Source organism: Eschrichtius robustus, chromosome 19 (genome assembly GCF_028021215.1).
Source record: "Eschrichtius robustus isolate mEscRob2 chromosome 19, mEscRob2.pri, whole genome shotgun sequence".
Lineage (NCBI taxonomy): Eukaryota > Metazoa > Chordata > Mammalia > Artiodactyla > Eschrichtiidae > Eschrichtius > Eschrichtius robustus.
The window spans coordinates 55666236-55681261 of record NC_090842.1 but is presented as its reverse complement, the minus strand read 5'-3'; the positions used below and the strand labels follow the sequence as shown (position 1 = coordinate 55681261).

Genomic DNA, 15026 nt, shown 5'->3' with positions numbered 1-15026 from the left:
GAGGCCTCAACCGGGACAGGGCCCAACAATGTGGCTCCAACGCTTGGCGCTCTCTGCCTCATCTCCTCTCCCCTTCTCTTCCTCTCTCCTCGTCTCCCTTCCTCTCCCTTCTCCCTGACCCAGGCCTTGGGTCAGCCAGTGTCCTCCATGGGCTGGCTCGGCCCCCCTTGGTGGTTCTTGGGGCCAGGAAGGCGGATGCCCTCAGAATCAAAGGACAGTATCTGCCTTGTTCCAAAGAAGCTCAAAGGCAGCTGGAAGAGGAGCAGGTGACCTACTTTGCAGGGTGGTTAAAAAAAAAAAAAAAAAAAGCCACGAAATCCAGAACCTTGAAATAGATGCAGAACGGCCCGTGAATTCCCCCAGACCAGGCTGCCACACATGCACCGCAGCGTTCCTGGCTCTAGGTAGGGAGATCCGCAGGCTGGGCTGGCATCTCCACCACTGCTGCAGTGCAGCACGGGAGGGGGCTCTGAGCCCGAGGAGGGGGCCGTGCTCACAAAATCCACCTCCTAGCAGCTGTGGGAGCTGAACTCAGAGGAGCCCTTGGCCTAGAAGTTCTCCTGCCCACACTGAGCCGATCCTCTGTGGTTCTCCTGAGTCCCCTGGAGCCTGGGGAACTTTCAGGGCATCCAGCAAAAGATCTGGTGGACTTGGTGGCTGGGAGCCTGTGGGCCCAGGTCATGTCTGCTAAGGAGTCATTAAAAGGTGACCTGAGGATGTGCTCTGGCACCTGGGCCAGACACACAGCGCCGCTCAGTAGCACTAGAGTCGGAGCTGAGCTGACGTTCAGCAGCTCCTTCCAGCAGCCTCTCTAGATTAGCAGGTGCCCATGCCTCACAAGGTACCAGGTGAGGAATGACAACATACAAATGTCTACCAGAACCCACAGATACGCCAGGCCTGAGCAGAGGTGGAGGGGGTACCATCATGGCCCCAGGCAGTGCACACCTGCTACTCCTGCCTGCTCAGCTTCTACACCCCTTCTCCTGAGAACAGGTCTGTGTGCTCTAGGTGGGGCTGACCCCACTTCTTGGCTCCAGGTATGAGCACGTAACCCAGGCCTGCTGGTCAGAAACTCTTCTCTCTCTGGACACAATGACAGGCACAGGATTGTCATGTGCCCCAAGCTGAGCCAATCAGAGGCAGTGAGCATCAGCTCTGGAACTACCGGGGGAGAGATCTATTTCCCTGGGCTGCTGAGCTGGGGAGACCTAAGCTGGAGCTGTGAGGAGGGAGAGGTCATCTTTGTCCCCGTGAAGTGGGAGATGGCTTGAGAATGACAGCAACGCACAAAAGGAGACAGGTCATAAAGATTCCTGATGAAGATGTCTCTGCATAAAGCCACACTTAAATCTTGCCCCATCTCCTAGTCTTATCAGGTGCATTAGCTAGTAAAGTCTCTCTTTTGCTTCACCTCTGTTGCTGGTAACCAGAATTCTAATCAGTAGATACACTGAAGAGAGAAGTAAATCGAGGCACAGAGAAGTTAAGTAACCTATCTAAGGTCACACAGCCAGTAAGAGGTGGAAACTGGATTTATCTATGTATCTATGTACCTATGTAGGTACCCATGTATGTATGTATGTATGTATGTATCTATCTATCTATCTATTCTTTTTTCTTTTTTTGGCCATGCCACACGGCTTGTGGTATCTTAGTTCCCCAACCAGGGATAGAACCCACACTCTTGGCAGTGAAAGTGCGTTGTCCTAACCACTGGATTGCAAGGGAATTCCCGGAAACTGGATAGTAAGCTGACTTGAAAGCCCACAGCTTTAACCACCATATACACTGGCCCACTGAACAGTGGTTTGGGAACCTGTGAGTAGATTTTTTGGGTCCCTTCTGCCCCAGTTACTGACAGCTTCGTCTTTGGTCAAGAGTTTCTGGGCATGACGTCAAAGAGGGAAACAGTCATCTTGAAGGCAGCACAGAGTGATGGAGAGCCAGGGCTCTGAGGCCAGATGGCTGGCTCAGATCCCAGCTCCGCCACTTATGGCCTGTGTGGCCATGGGTGAGGGATTTTCCTTCTCAGAGCTTCAGTTTCCTAATCTGTAAGATGGCTGCGAGCATTAGCAGAAAGTCTGGCGCGTGCCAAGTGCTTAACAAACAGGAGCTCTTGCTGTTGTCGCCTTCTCCAGCCAATTCTGTGGACTGTCTACCCGTCATTCCCACATGCTCAGAAGCGAAAGTCTCCCTTCCGCCTTCTGAAGTCCAACCACACCCACCTGGGGGCTCTGGAACAAATTCCTTCCCAGTGATCTGAGATCCGGCAGCATTTAAATTACCCTGAGCACTCAGTAAAGGAACACAGATTCCTGGGCCCCAGCTCAGCCCCTCTGAATCAGAGTCCTCTTTGAGGTGGGGCCCAGGAAGCTGCATTTTACCAAGCTGCCAGGGATGATGCGGACATGAGAAAAAGTTTACAAAGCCCATTTCACTGATTTAGTTTTTGAATTGTTTTTAAAAATTAAAGTGGTATAAAAGGGCATCCCTGTCCCCGTCTCCGTCCCCCAGTCACACCCACCAGAAGCACCCACAGCTGCCAGGTTTTTACATATTCTTACAGAAATAGCCTATGCACATACGTAAACATGATTTAAAACAGAAATAAAAAGAATATTACACTTAACTCCAGATCCCATCTTGCTTTTTTCTATTCTTCCCAATTAACGACATTTCTCACCAGGCCCTCTCAGCACAAAGAGACTCACTGCATTTTCTTTATAAACAATCCATTACTATTCCATCACGTGGATGACCTGGGATCTACTCAGCCAATCCCCTGCGGCTGGATATTGAGGTTTCTTCTAGTCTTTTGCTTGCCCAACAACGCTGCCCTCAGCTACGTGTGGGAGACATCTGAGAGCAGATGCCCCTGGTTTGCAGACCACTTTTCCTCTCTGCCTCCTTGTCCTTGATTCCTGACAGCCTAGTTTCTGGGGGCCATGGGGATTCCTTTCTTATCTCTACTACTCACTCACTTGTGGGGTTTCAATTTCCCTTCTCAAGCAGGAGTTTCTATCCCCTCCCCCTTCAGATGTCTTAAGTCCAACTGCAGAGGACAAAAGCAGCCCAGGTCGCCTTCCCCATCAGGCAGCGAGAGACAGCAAGATAAGAACATCCCTCCTGAGCCTGTGCAAGCACCCAAGGTCACCACGACACACTTCACTGGGGGCCCTGGAATGTCCTCCCGGCTACCTGGCCCAGCCTGGCAATGGCCCAGCAGGGCAGGGCTCACTTGAGAACCCCAGCCTTGCGGCCTGGGGGATGTGAGGATGATCCCCTGTATTCTGTTCAGTGTCTGAAGAACATGGGGTCCAGACACACGCCACACAGAGCCTGGCTGGAGGCAGGGAGAACCCTCTGCTCGTCCTGGTGTGTTTCCCCTCAGAGCTTATCGTGACATTTGAGCCAGGAGGCCAGGGTTGCAGCAAGAGGCTGGAGGGACCCCAGCGCTGGGGTTATCAGCTCTGCAAATGAGGCCAGCCAGACGCCTCTGCACTTGAAGAACAACAAAAACCACGCAAGTCCCAACCCACACCCGCCCCTGTAAGCAGGAGATCCTGTTTCGGTGGCTGCCTTGTAAAGGGAGCAGGATGATAGTTTTTCTCCTAAATAGGGCAGGGAGCGGAACCGTCTGGCCACACCCTCCCGGCCCCATCTCCCCAGAGTTGGAGAAGGGAGCCTGCAGACATTTCCTTTTGCTTCAGCTGGTCCCCACCTGTGGGTCCAAGGACGCCTTTGCAGCCTCTGGCGCTCCCAAGTTTTGAAGGCAGGGTATCTCGTGCGTGTGTCTGTGTGTGTGTGCATGTGATGTGTGTGTCGTGCGTGTGTGTGTGTGCTCGCCTGTGGGGTTACCTCAGCTTGACTTGCCCCTGCAGAGCACGGAGCAGGTGTGGCCAGGCCTTGGCTCCACGCAGGGGTGGAGGCGGCCCCGGAAGAGGGCTGGGAAGAGGGGACGCCTGAGGCCTGGCCGAAGTCCCGAGGCTGAGGGGCTGGGGTGTGGGTGGCTAAGCCCTTGGTTGCAGCAGGGTTTAAGCCTGCCCAGACCACCCCTGACCAAGGTCAGAGCAACAAGACTCAAGAAGGTGGGGCTGGTGCAACCAGAACGCACACGCCCACAGCTCGCAATCGCTTTCGAGGCAGCTGAGGATCTGGACACGGAAGCTGGACTGAGTTTTGCTCGCTACTCAGTAGCCGTACAGCTCTGCACAAGACACTGGGCCACTCTGGGCGTCAGTTTTCTCACTGGTAAAGCGGGGATCACACCAGCCCTGCGAGGTCATGTATATAAGCACTCAGTGTCTCCTCATCTCGTGCCTTTCTCGTGGCTCACTCAGCTCCAGCTACATGACCCTTTTCTGGTCCATCAACAAGCCAAGGGCCTCTGTCCTCACCTTTGTGATGGCTACTCCCTGCCCGCAAGGCCCCTCTCCTGGCTCCTTCTCGTCTTCAGGCCTTCCCTGACCCCCTTATCCAATGTCGGGTCACGCCCTTCACGCTCCTCACACCCAGGATCTCATAGCTGGTGTCTTCAGAGTGCCTCCTACAGGCCAAGTCCTGTTCCATGTGCTCTGCAGGCCTGACCTCCCCCGACCTCACAACCACCTCTAGGGAAAGATCTATTCTTGTCCCTATTTTACAAATGAGGAAACAGGCAGAGAGCGGTGAGGCCACCTGCCCAGGGTCACAGTTAATAAGAGGAGGAGCTTGGATTCAAACGTAGGCAAGCTCCCTGCAGAACCTGCCTTCCTACTATGCTCAGCTGCCTCCCCCTTTGGCTATATGAACCATCTTACTTGCTTACTTGTTTATTGTTTGTCTCCCCCGATACATTCAGCAGGGTTGTGAGGGCCCAGGCCTTGACTGTCCTCTGTGCAGCTGTGTTTCCGGCACTTGGAATATAGTGATGCTAGAGAGAATCACTGTCTCCAGACCCCTCTGGGGGTTGCGAGGGTACCAACTCATTATCCTAAGAACTGCATCTGTCCTGCCTTCCCTGTACAAATTATACCTCAGAAGAATCATATAGTTGCTGAAGGATAGTTCTTTTTAGAAGAATTCCAGGGACGTCCCTGGCAGTCCAGTGGTTAAGACTCTGGGCTTCCAACGCAGGGGGCACAGGTTCGATCCGTGGTCGGGGAACTAAGATCCCGCATATCGCAGGACGGCCAAAAAATAAAATAAAAATTAAAAAAAAAAAGGGAAGAATTCCAGCCAATAAATAACACAGGAATGACAGAAATGAGGACATCACTTCCATGTGCCCTGTAATGACATAGGGGATCCAGGCAATGATCACGAATGGCTGCTGAGAGCTGAAGGGAAACGTATGGTCACAGGTCAGGTTGCCACCATCTGAACCCTCTGAGCGCCCTTAGTATCACTCACACAGGGACAACCGACATTTGATGCCTCCTAATGACATAGGGGATCCAGGCAATGATCACGAATGGCTGCTGACAGCTGAAGGGAAACGTATGGTCAAGGGCCAGGTTGCCACCATCTGAACCCTCTGAGCGCCCTTAGTATCACTCACACAGGGACAACCGGACATTCGATGCCTCCTAATGGATGCACACCTGGGAAGTGCCGTTACCAAAAGAAATTCAATCAGAATCTGATCAAGCTTCTATGCCGAACTTCAGTTTATAGGAAATACACATGCTAGAAAAACAGGTTAAAGGACACCAGAGGGGTGGTGTCCAAGCGGCTAAATCCAGGACGTGGGAAACTCTAAAGGACAAGTGAGCTGCTTTCCTCCCAAAGTAAGTTGTAAGAAAAAAATAAGAGGGAGGGGAAACTCACTGATTAGAAGAGCCTGAAGAGGCACATCAACCAAATGCCACTGTTTCTAAAAAATATCTCTCTGATACAAAAGAAGTTAAAGATAGACTGGGCAGTTGATGCTGACTTTCTGCTAAAATTTTTAAGTGTAATAATAACTTTTTAAAGGTCCTGACTGGGTAGAGATACATTCCAAGGAGTTGGGATTGCTTCAAATAATCCAAGGTGGGGAGGTATGGAATTAAAAAAAAAACAAAAACTGGGACTTCCCTGGTGGCACAGTGAATACGACTCCATGCTCCCAATGCAGGGGGCCCAGGTTCGATCCCTGGTCAGGGAACTAGATCCCACATGCATGCTGTAACTAAGAGTTTGCATGCCACAACTGACGAGCTGGCAAACCACGACTAAAGACCCTGTGTGCTGCAACTAAGGAGCCGATGAGCCGCAACTAAGGAGCCCACCTGCTGCAACTAACACCCAGCGCAACCAAATAAATCATTAAAAACAAACAAAAAACAAAACAAGAACTGGCCACATGTTGATAAATGTTGAAACAAGGGGCTCAGCATACTTTTCATATGTTTGAAATGTTCCATTAAAACAAAAGAAAACAAAATGAAAAGAAACAAACACTGCACTGGCTTCCTAGTGAACAAAACCCAAGCTCATCACCATGTCCAGAAAGGCCCCCCAGTCTGTCCGTCTCTCCCATCTCACAGCCTTGCTCTCTGTGCTCCAGCCACACCGGCCTCCCTGTGCTGCAGGAACGCACCACACACACTGACACTTTGGAGACCCTGTCCTGGCTTGTTCCTGTCTCGGACCCGCTAGCCCGGAAAACTACATGGTGGCCTCCACCCGGGAGCCTGTCCTGACCACCCCGTAAGCCGCTCTCCCGCCACGCTGCAAACCCTTCAATGACCCCACTTTCTCTTCTCAGACCTCGTCACTGCCAGGTCCTGTATTATACATCTATTTGGTGATTGCCTGTCCTTCCCTCAGGACACAAACTCCAAGGGAACAGCCACTTTATTTTGTTCACCGCTGTATCCTGAGCACTTCAAATGGAGCGTGCACACAGTAGAGGCTCAATACATATGTGTTGAACAAGTGAGTGAAGTGCCATGTGCCCTCAGGCAAGGACTTTTAACGCTGTGTGCGACTAAGGAGGTCGCCCGCCTCACAGGGCTGTTGTGGAGGCTGGATGGGACAGCACGTACGTGGAGAGCTTAGACCGCGACTGGCTTGCAGGAGGGGTTCCACAGATATTAGCTCTGACCCCGTCACCACTATCACTTTTCCTACTGAGGGAGGGCTTCAAGTGCTAGCACCTGGGGCGCTGCCGACCTTTCAGGCTTACCTCCGGGGCGTGCCGTCGTCGAAAGGTGGGATGATGACCACCTTGACGGTGACGGAGGTGCGCAGCAGGTCGATCATCTGGTCGTGGGTCAGCGTGACCACGGCCACCTTGCAGATCTCCACCAGGCGGCTGCCCTGCCGGAGGCCGGCCTGCCAGGCAAACCCGTAGTCCTCCACCTCGGCCACGGTCCCGTCGTACTTCACGTGGAAGCCCAGCTGCCCGAGCCCATTCCGCCGCAGGGTCATGTCCACCGTCTCCCAGCCATTGGTCATCACCTGCAGGCAACACGTGGGGTCTAGCCTCACAAGCTGCTCGGGGTCAGCTCTTGTGGGAGGCTCCTGGTCAGATTCTGCCCTTTGAGGCCAAAGACCCTGCTGACCCCCGTCTACCCTCCCAGGTGATGTCAGGGTACGGGAGCGCAAACACCCACCTAGTCCCAGCCCGGGGTTCCTGACTTCTGGAGAAACGTGGATACCTCACACAGAGGTGGCGGTCATGAGCTGTGATCTCCAAATGCACCCCCCCCCCAACCCCCGCCCCGCCGTTGGTGGTCTCTGGGATTTGTTCTGGCCAATGAAGTGTGAATGGAACTGGCAAACTGTCTGGGCTGGGGCATTTCACTGCCAATTCAAGACCCTTTGCAGGCCTTTCCCCTCAGCCACAGCCTCTAGCATTATTCCGGAGAGTGGCTGTTTGGTCAGCCAGGGTCCCGAAGTTAGAATAATGTGGAGCACAGACACCAGCTGAACCTAAGATGGACACGTGGTGGGAGTGACATAAACCTTTGTTATTTGAAGCCACTAATAATGCATCCTGACCGATACGGTGACTGTGACAAGAGTAAAAGCCAGAGAGGCAACAGACCAGAGATCCTGTGACCTTTTCTAGGTTGGGGGCTCGGGCCATATTTTTTACTTCATGACATCATTCTTAGAGGTACAAACCCCTTCCCAGTCTCCTTCCCAGACCGTCCCCCATCCTGGAGCCGACCAGACCACACAGAGCCTTGCCTCCAATTTACTCCCTGCTTCATTTGTATGAGACTTTTGTCATGATTACCATAGATATGAGAAGCCACTGAACAGAACCCCTGGTTCTTCAGCATGTCCTTAGGGATTCCCTCCTCTTCCTGGGACAAAAAGATTAACTTAACAAGCCGCAGCTGTTAATAAACAAGTTACATCAAGATTTGTCTGCCCTATCCTAAAACTGCATTAAGGAAAGAGTTCGTGTAATGGTTCACATTTCCTGTGAGAAGTCATTCCCTGGCTAGAAACGAGGCTACCTGATGTACCTATTAGAGCAGCACAGTAAGAAAGAATTTTATGTCACAAGCCACGTTATGCATTCACACATTTACACACGTATCCATATACACAAAAATATTCCTTGCAATCCACACTGACATTCCCGAGCGTGGGTAGCGAGAAATGAGTTTGGATGGCAAAGGACTTACCTGAAAATGTAAACACATTTGTTCCTGGTCTGGACAGTGAGAATTTGGGAAGTGAGGAAACATGTAAAACTGGAACAAAGCTCCACGAAACCAAGTCCTTCCCCACTGGGATCCATTGGATATGTTTCAATCTTTTCTACCCTATCTTTGAGAATTGTTGATTGAGACCCAGTAATTGATTTCATAACCCAACTTGTTTACATGACAATAAGGAGTTACTGTTAATTTTTTATGTGTGATAATGACAAAATAGTTATTTTTACAGAGTCCATATGTTTTAGAGATAAATACTGAGATGTTTACCGATGAAATGATAGGATGTCTAGGATTTGTTTCAAAATAGTCAGGGGAAGAGAAGGGAGGGAAGGGAAAAACAAGACGGGCCACGGGCTGATAACTATGGAAACTGGTGATGGAGCTACAAGTTCACTATGTGAGTCTCTTTACTTTTCTGTATGTTTGAAAATTTCCATGATTAATAAGTTTTAAAAAGTTGGTTGGAAAGGCAAGTCTACTGTTCAGTGCCTCAAAAGAGAAAGTTGTGAGTGGCTCCATCCTAGACCACTACTTCTGCTTTGGGAGTCAAAATTCTTCTTCCCTTTGAAGCCGTCACCCTTGTGTCTGAAGAATTTGGCTGTGGGTGATTCACAGGAGAGTCCTGTGTGTCCGTGCCTGTGCCCGATTAGGCAGCACCAGCCCTGGGAGTCCCGGGCTGTTCCGAGAGCCACCCCCGCAGAGGCCCCGACGGCTCAGGCACTGCTGTGCAGGACTGCTAAGTGCCGTCCACTCTCCATCCTCCCCTTCTTCCTTTGAGTAATGAGACTCCCCTGCCCACCGCAAATCAAGAGTTTTGATGGGTGCATGGCCAACTGGCTGGGGACCACATTTCTCAGCTTCCCTTGCAGCTGGGTGTGGACATGACTTGGTTTTGGGCAACAGTGATGGAACGGTGTTTTTAAAAATAAAATTGCTTGTCCTCCACGCTCACGCTTTCTCCCTTCCTGCAGACAGGAACATGGATATGGAGTGACTCCACGTTGACCATGCTGAAAAGTACAATATCGAAGGGAAAGAAGGAGCCACAGGAGGAAGGGACGTGAGTCCCTGAGCTGTCTCTGCCAGCTTTGAGCAGCCTGAGTGCTAACTACAAAAGAAATAAACTCCCATCTTATTTCAGCCACTGGATTTCTCAGTCTCTCTCTTTCTTTTAGCAGCTCAGCCTGTAACTACCCAGTATGGCTGCTTTGGGTCATTTTGGATGGGGGAGAGAGAGCCAGTAGGGGAACTCGGGCTGCTCTGGCTTAGTGTCCTGAAACTTCTGTGCCATGTGCTTTTGTTAACAACCCGAAGGCAGCCCCACCCAAAGAAGAACACCGTTCCTGATGTTCACAAGGTTCCAGAAAGGCTCCATGGCACACAGAACACCTTATGAGACCAAACACACAATCAGTTCAGAGGAACCTCTGCTGTGTCAAGCAGCCACCCTGCCCCCTTTAAAGCTAATTTTCTTGGGGACCGATCTTTGTGTGCCAGGCATTGGTTAAGTCCTTTCAATGCCCAATTTCTCTAATATCTCACTTATGACGTACATACAATAATTTGCTTGTTTTACAGCTGGGGAATCTGAGGCATGTCAGTTGCCCAAGGTCATAAAGCAGATCTGACTCCTTAACTCTATCTTTTAGCCCCTGTGCTGTTTTCCCTGCTGCTATGCTGCTTCCTCTGCCTTTTTTTTTTTTTTTTTCTCTTTTATTTATTTTCCCCCTCATTCTTCACCAGGATGATTCCTACTTACTGCTCTAGTCTCAGTTTAAGTCATTTCCTCAGGGAAGCCTTGCTCCACCCCGGGCCAAGGCTCACAAGCTGGGGTGCTTGGTGGGTAATGGGAGATGCAGGCTGGTGAGAACCATGGTCAAACGGTGCACTCATGCCCTGTGTAAAGGGGGCACCCAACACCCTGCTTCAGCTGACCCCTGACCAGTATAAACACAGGCCCTGGATAGCCAGATCCCCCAGTTTTTCAAGAGAAGCCAGAAAGCTAGGTTCATACGAAATCCTCGGAATGTTAAGCATTGGTAACTAATTAAATATGTCTGGGGGCTGCATCCCATCTGTGGGTTTGAGACCGCCCGCCATGATAGGTTCCCCTGGCATCCTCAACACTCTGCCTTTTAGCATCTTGGCACTTGTGATTCCTGTTCAGTGTCTGCCTCAGACGGGAGCCTGGGCCCACCATGGTCACTGCTGAGTCCCAGCACTGCCCGGCCCAGGGCCCGGCACATAATAAAACCTGTCGACTTAACAAACAAAGGATGTCTGAATCCCAGCTGTGCCGGGGGAGGGTGTGGACCCCTCACCCTGGAGGACTTCACAAAGAAGACACACCTTGTGAGCCATTTAAGATGGACCTGTCCCTTCACAGAAGATGGCTTATGTCATCACTTCCTGGCTGCCCGGTTTCTCAGCGGGCTTTGGGGCATTGAGATTGTGAGGGGGGATGTGGAAATGTGCTCTAAAAGCACTGCACCAACAGTAGGCACGGGGGTGGGCGTGGGACAGAGAGGATGTGGGTAAAACATGTAGTCTGGCACAGTGCCTGGCACGGTCACTGCTCAAGAAACGCAAGCTGCTGTCAGGATTTTGGGAGGAAGACCTCTCATGTTTAAGAACCCAGGCCCTTAACTCACTCTGGGCCCTGGGCAAGTCGCTTTACCTCTCTGGGCCTCAGCTTCCTCATCTGTGAATCGGGGGTGATAACAGTATCTCCCTCACTGGGCTTTTGGGAAGAAGAAATGCAAGGTTGTGCAAGGCTGCAAGCAGTCAGACAGTCAGCCCCCCATGAATGGCCACTTTTGCTATTACTACAGGGTTGCACGCATGCGAGCATTCAGTCCACGGTCACTGAGTGCCTACTGCACAGCAGACGCTGGCCTAGGTGCTGAGGACAGAGCGGCAAACAACAAATACGTAAAAATACACGTCAGATGGTGGTAGGTGCTATCGAGAAAATTAAAGCAGGGAAAGTGGGTGGAATAAGCTCAGGGCCAAGTTGGGGAGGGGAGTTTGCAATTTTGGATAATGAGGCCTCACTGACAGGTGACATCTGACTAAAGGCATATAGAAGGGGAGGGAGCCATGTGGGGATGAGGGAAAGTGTTCCAGCAAGAGCGCACAGGCAGTGCAAAGGCCCTGAGGCTGGATGCCTGATGAGCACACTCTGGAAACAGCAGAGGTCTGTGTGCCTGGAGCAGGGAGAGCAAGGGGGGACAAGATCAGAGAGGCTGACAGAGAGGCCGTGCAGGGCCTCATGGGCCACCGTAAGGAATTGGGCTTTTACCCAGAGTGAGCTGAGGGGTTTGAGCAGAGCAGTGACATGATTGGATCCCTCTGACGACCTTACTGAGAAGAGACCACAGGGAAGCAAGTGTTGACGCAAAGGAGACCAGCGAGGAGGCTACCGGATAGGCCAGGAGGGGCTATGGAAGGGGGAGAAGTAGGGTAGCCTGCCTGTTGGAGACGGAGCTGACAGATTGGATGTGGGTGTGAGAGAAAGGGGAGTGAGGCTGATGGCGAGGCCTCTGATCCCACAAATGCACTCATTTGGGCTTGTCCTCTGCTGAGACAGGAGAACCCTGGGAGGCATGGGGAAGGAAACTAGGAGCTTGCTCTTAGACATTAAGTTTCAAGGTCAAGTGGAGATGCCAAGTAAGCAGTTAGTTATCAGCCTCAAGTCTGGGCACAAACAGGTTTTGGAGTCAGAAAAATCTGGATTCAGATCCCAGTCTGCCACCTACTGTATGACCTTCTGTGAGTATCTATACCTCTCTGAACCTTGCATTTCTCTTCTGTCAAGTGGGGATAAAAACAGTGCCTACATTCCACGGGGTGGGTGAAGAACTGTGAGGTCATGCACGTAAATGGCTCATTAGCACAGAGTCAGGGTTCAGTCATCTCATTCAACTAACCAACTAATCAGCATTTACTGACCACCTACTATGTGCCAGCTCTGATCTGTGCATATGAGATAAGCAAGTGAGCAAAACAGTCAGAGGCCCTCGTTCACGGACCTCCCATCCTAATGGGAAATCTACATACAAGCTACTGTGGTAGTCTAAGGCGCGGCATGAATTTTGGAGTCAGGGAAGCCCAGAGCAGGGCTTTACCAATCCAACTGAACTCAAAGAGCAAGTGCAAAGGCCTAGAAGGGTGAGGACAGACAGCTGTCACAGTGGCCTCTGGAGGTCACGGCCTCCCAAGTCAGGCCAGCTTGCCTGGGCCACATAACTCATCCAATCCTTAAAACTTTTACATGATGTAGGATGATTACTGTTCCCATTTTTCAGATGGGGAAACTGAGTCACCCAGCGGTTAAGTAACAGGGTGAGGTTACACAGCTGGTAAGTGGCAGTGCTGGGAGTTGAAGCCAGGCCTTCCGATTCAAGAACCTGTGTTGTTAACTCCCGTGATACACTGCCATCTCTATTCCACGCATGACATGCCATTCTGCTAAACCCACTGAGAGCCAATCACCGACCACAGCATTCCTTCACACAGGGCTCAGATGTGGCCTTAGTACTTCTTGGCCCAATGCTTCAAACAGCCATTACCAACTAAGCTGTCATCTGACTTGAAACCAATCTGCTATCCTTGGTTTGGCAACAGTCCGAGCCTGAGCTACCGAGAGTTTAGGGTTAAGATTTTTATCCAGACTGTGAGTCTTTGTTTTTTAACAGGAGATGTTAAACCACTCACGTTTATTGTGATTACTGATGTGGAATTATTCCTGCCATATAATTTTCTGTTTGTTTTGTTTCTTTTATTATGCTTTTGTATACTCCCCACCGCAACATCCTGTTTCTGTCCTATATTTTAATGGTCTGGAAGCCTTTCATTCTGTTTTAATTCTTCTGTAAAGTGTCCTTACATTTTTAACATGAGTTTAAACTTATCTTTCCTATCAACATCTTGAGTGAGTAAATATGCCTTTTGTTCTCCCAAGGTGATGGCACGGAGAGCCTCGGACACCTTCCCCAGAAAGAACCCAGGCTGTGGGACCCACTAGACCCCTGGTGTGTAAGTGACAATTCTGATTCTCTTGGGGCCGATGAGTGTCCTGGCCTAACTGACTGGGCTCAGGGAGGCATTTTAGTGGTTCCTAAGGCCTCTGCCAGACCACAGAACTGCTGCACCCTTGAGAAGCTCTCTCCCTTACCTTCAGCCTCTGGACAATTTCCCTTATGTCCTCCACAGAACCCTCAGAGGCCTTTAGGAAGATGTGGTCCCCTCGCCCGTAGAAGATTTTGAGTGTCGAGGAGTCTGGGGTCCAGCCGATGACATCCCCGCAGTAGCAGTTGAACACCACCTCTTTGGTGCGTAGATCCAGGAGCACCACAAACTCGTTGGAAATTCCCAAAATGCAGTCGATTTCTACCCCCTGGGCGAAGTCCTCAGCCGCCACCCTCCAGGCGATGGCCCCGGCGCTGTGCTGCTCAGCGCCTGCCCGGGCTTTTGTCTTCTCCTTCTTCTTGGAGGTCAGGGAGATGAGGTTGAACTTGCCGGTGGAGTCAATGGGTGTGTTGGAGACACAGTTTTCAGCCAGGTCCTTGAGGTACTCCTGGCGGGTCCTGGTGGCCATGGTGTGGAACTTGTCGGACTTGTGCGCGGCATTCTCAGCATTAATCACCTTGGCCAGCAAGAAGTCTCTGAAGACATCAGATTTGCGGAATGTGGTTCCACTGGGGATGGGGGGTCCGAAAGGAGGAGCGTCTTTGGATCGGGTCACAGCCATACTGAGGAGGGAGAAATTATTTAGATGGTAGAAAGATAGGCACTTGAGAGTTCCTTTAGAAAGACAATACATGACCAGAAGGAGTTTCCTTTCTAAGAACGGAAGTCTACGTCTAACTAGTAAGTTGCCAGCCAACTAGACTGGAAACTGGAGAAAGTCTTAGGGCACATGCATGCATTTTTACTTCCTGTACAAAAGATGTTAGAACATCCACTGATATTCAAAGGATAATTTTCCTAGCATTGTTCAACTTAAGTTAATCTTGTTTTACATACATACAGGCTTGCGGTAAATTAGTTTGGCAAAAATTCACCCCTCCCTCTCTACCTTTGTGGGCAGGTACATCCCCATCCCATTGAGCCTGAGCCTGGTCATGTGACTTGATTTGGCCAATGGCTTTTGAGCAAAGGCACAAATGTGTGTGCAGGCCAGGCTTGCCTCCTATGCACCTGCCCTCGCCATGAGGTGAACATGTCCCGGGGCCTACTGGTCCAGGAGGATGAGGACACCTGGAGCAGACCTGCAGCCAGGGCCAGCCAGACCTCAGCTGACCTGCAGATGTGTGAGCCAAGAAGAAATGATAATGTTTGTGAGCCACTGAGCTTCAGGGTGGTTTGTTAAGCAGCATT

At 51.0% G+C, this 15026-nt stretch overlaps 1 protein-coding gene across 10 annotated transcripts in view; it reads right to left on the bottom strand.

The window, feature by feature from the left end:
• The window catches only part of SIPA1L3 (signal induced proliferation associated 1 like 3), a 235554-nt gene that overhangs the window by 56642 nt on the left and 163886 nt on the right, over positions 1 to 15026 (bottom strand). For all 10 annotated transcript variants that reach the window (XM_068527222.1, XM_068527220.1, XM_068527221.1 and 7 more), the window contains 2 exons: positions 13822 to 14398; positions 7154 to 7428 (listed from right to left, as the gene is read on the bottom strand). In XM_068527222.1, the coding sequence (XP_068383323.1) occupies positions 7154 to 7428; positions 13822 to 14398 (852 nt within the window). The remainder of the gene's footprint in view (positions 1 to 7153; positions 7429 to 13821; positions 14399 to 15026) is intronic.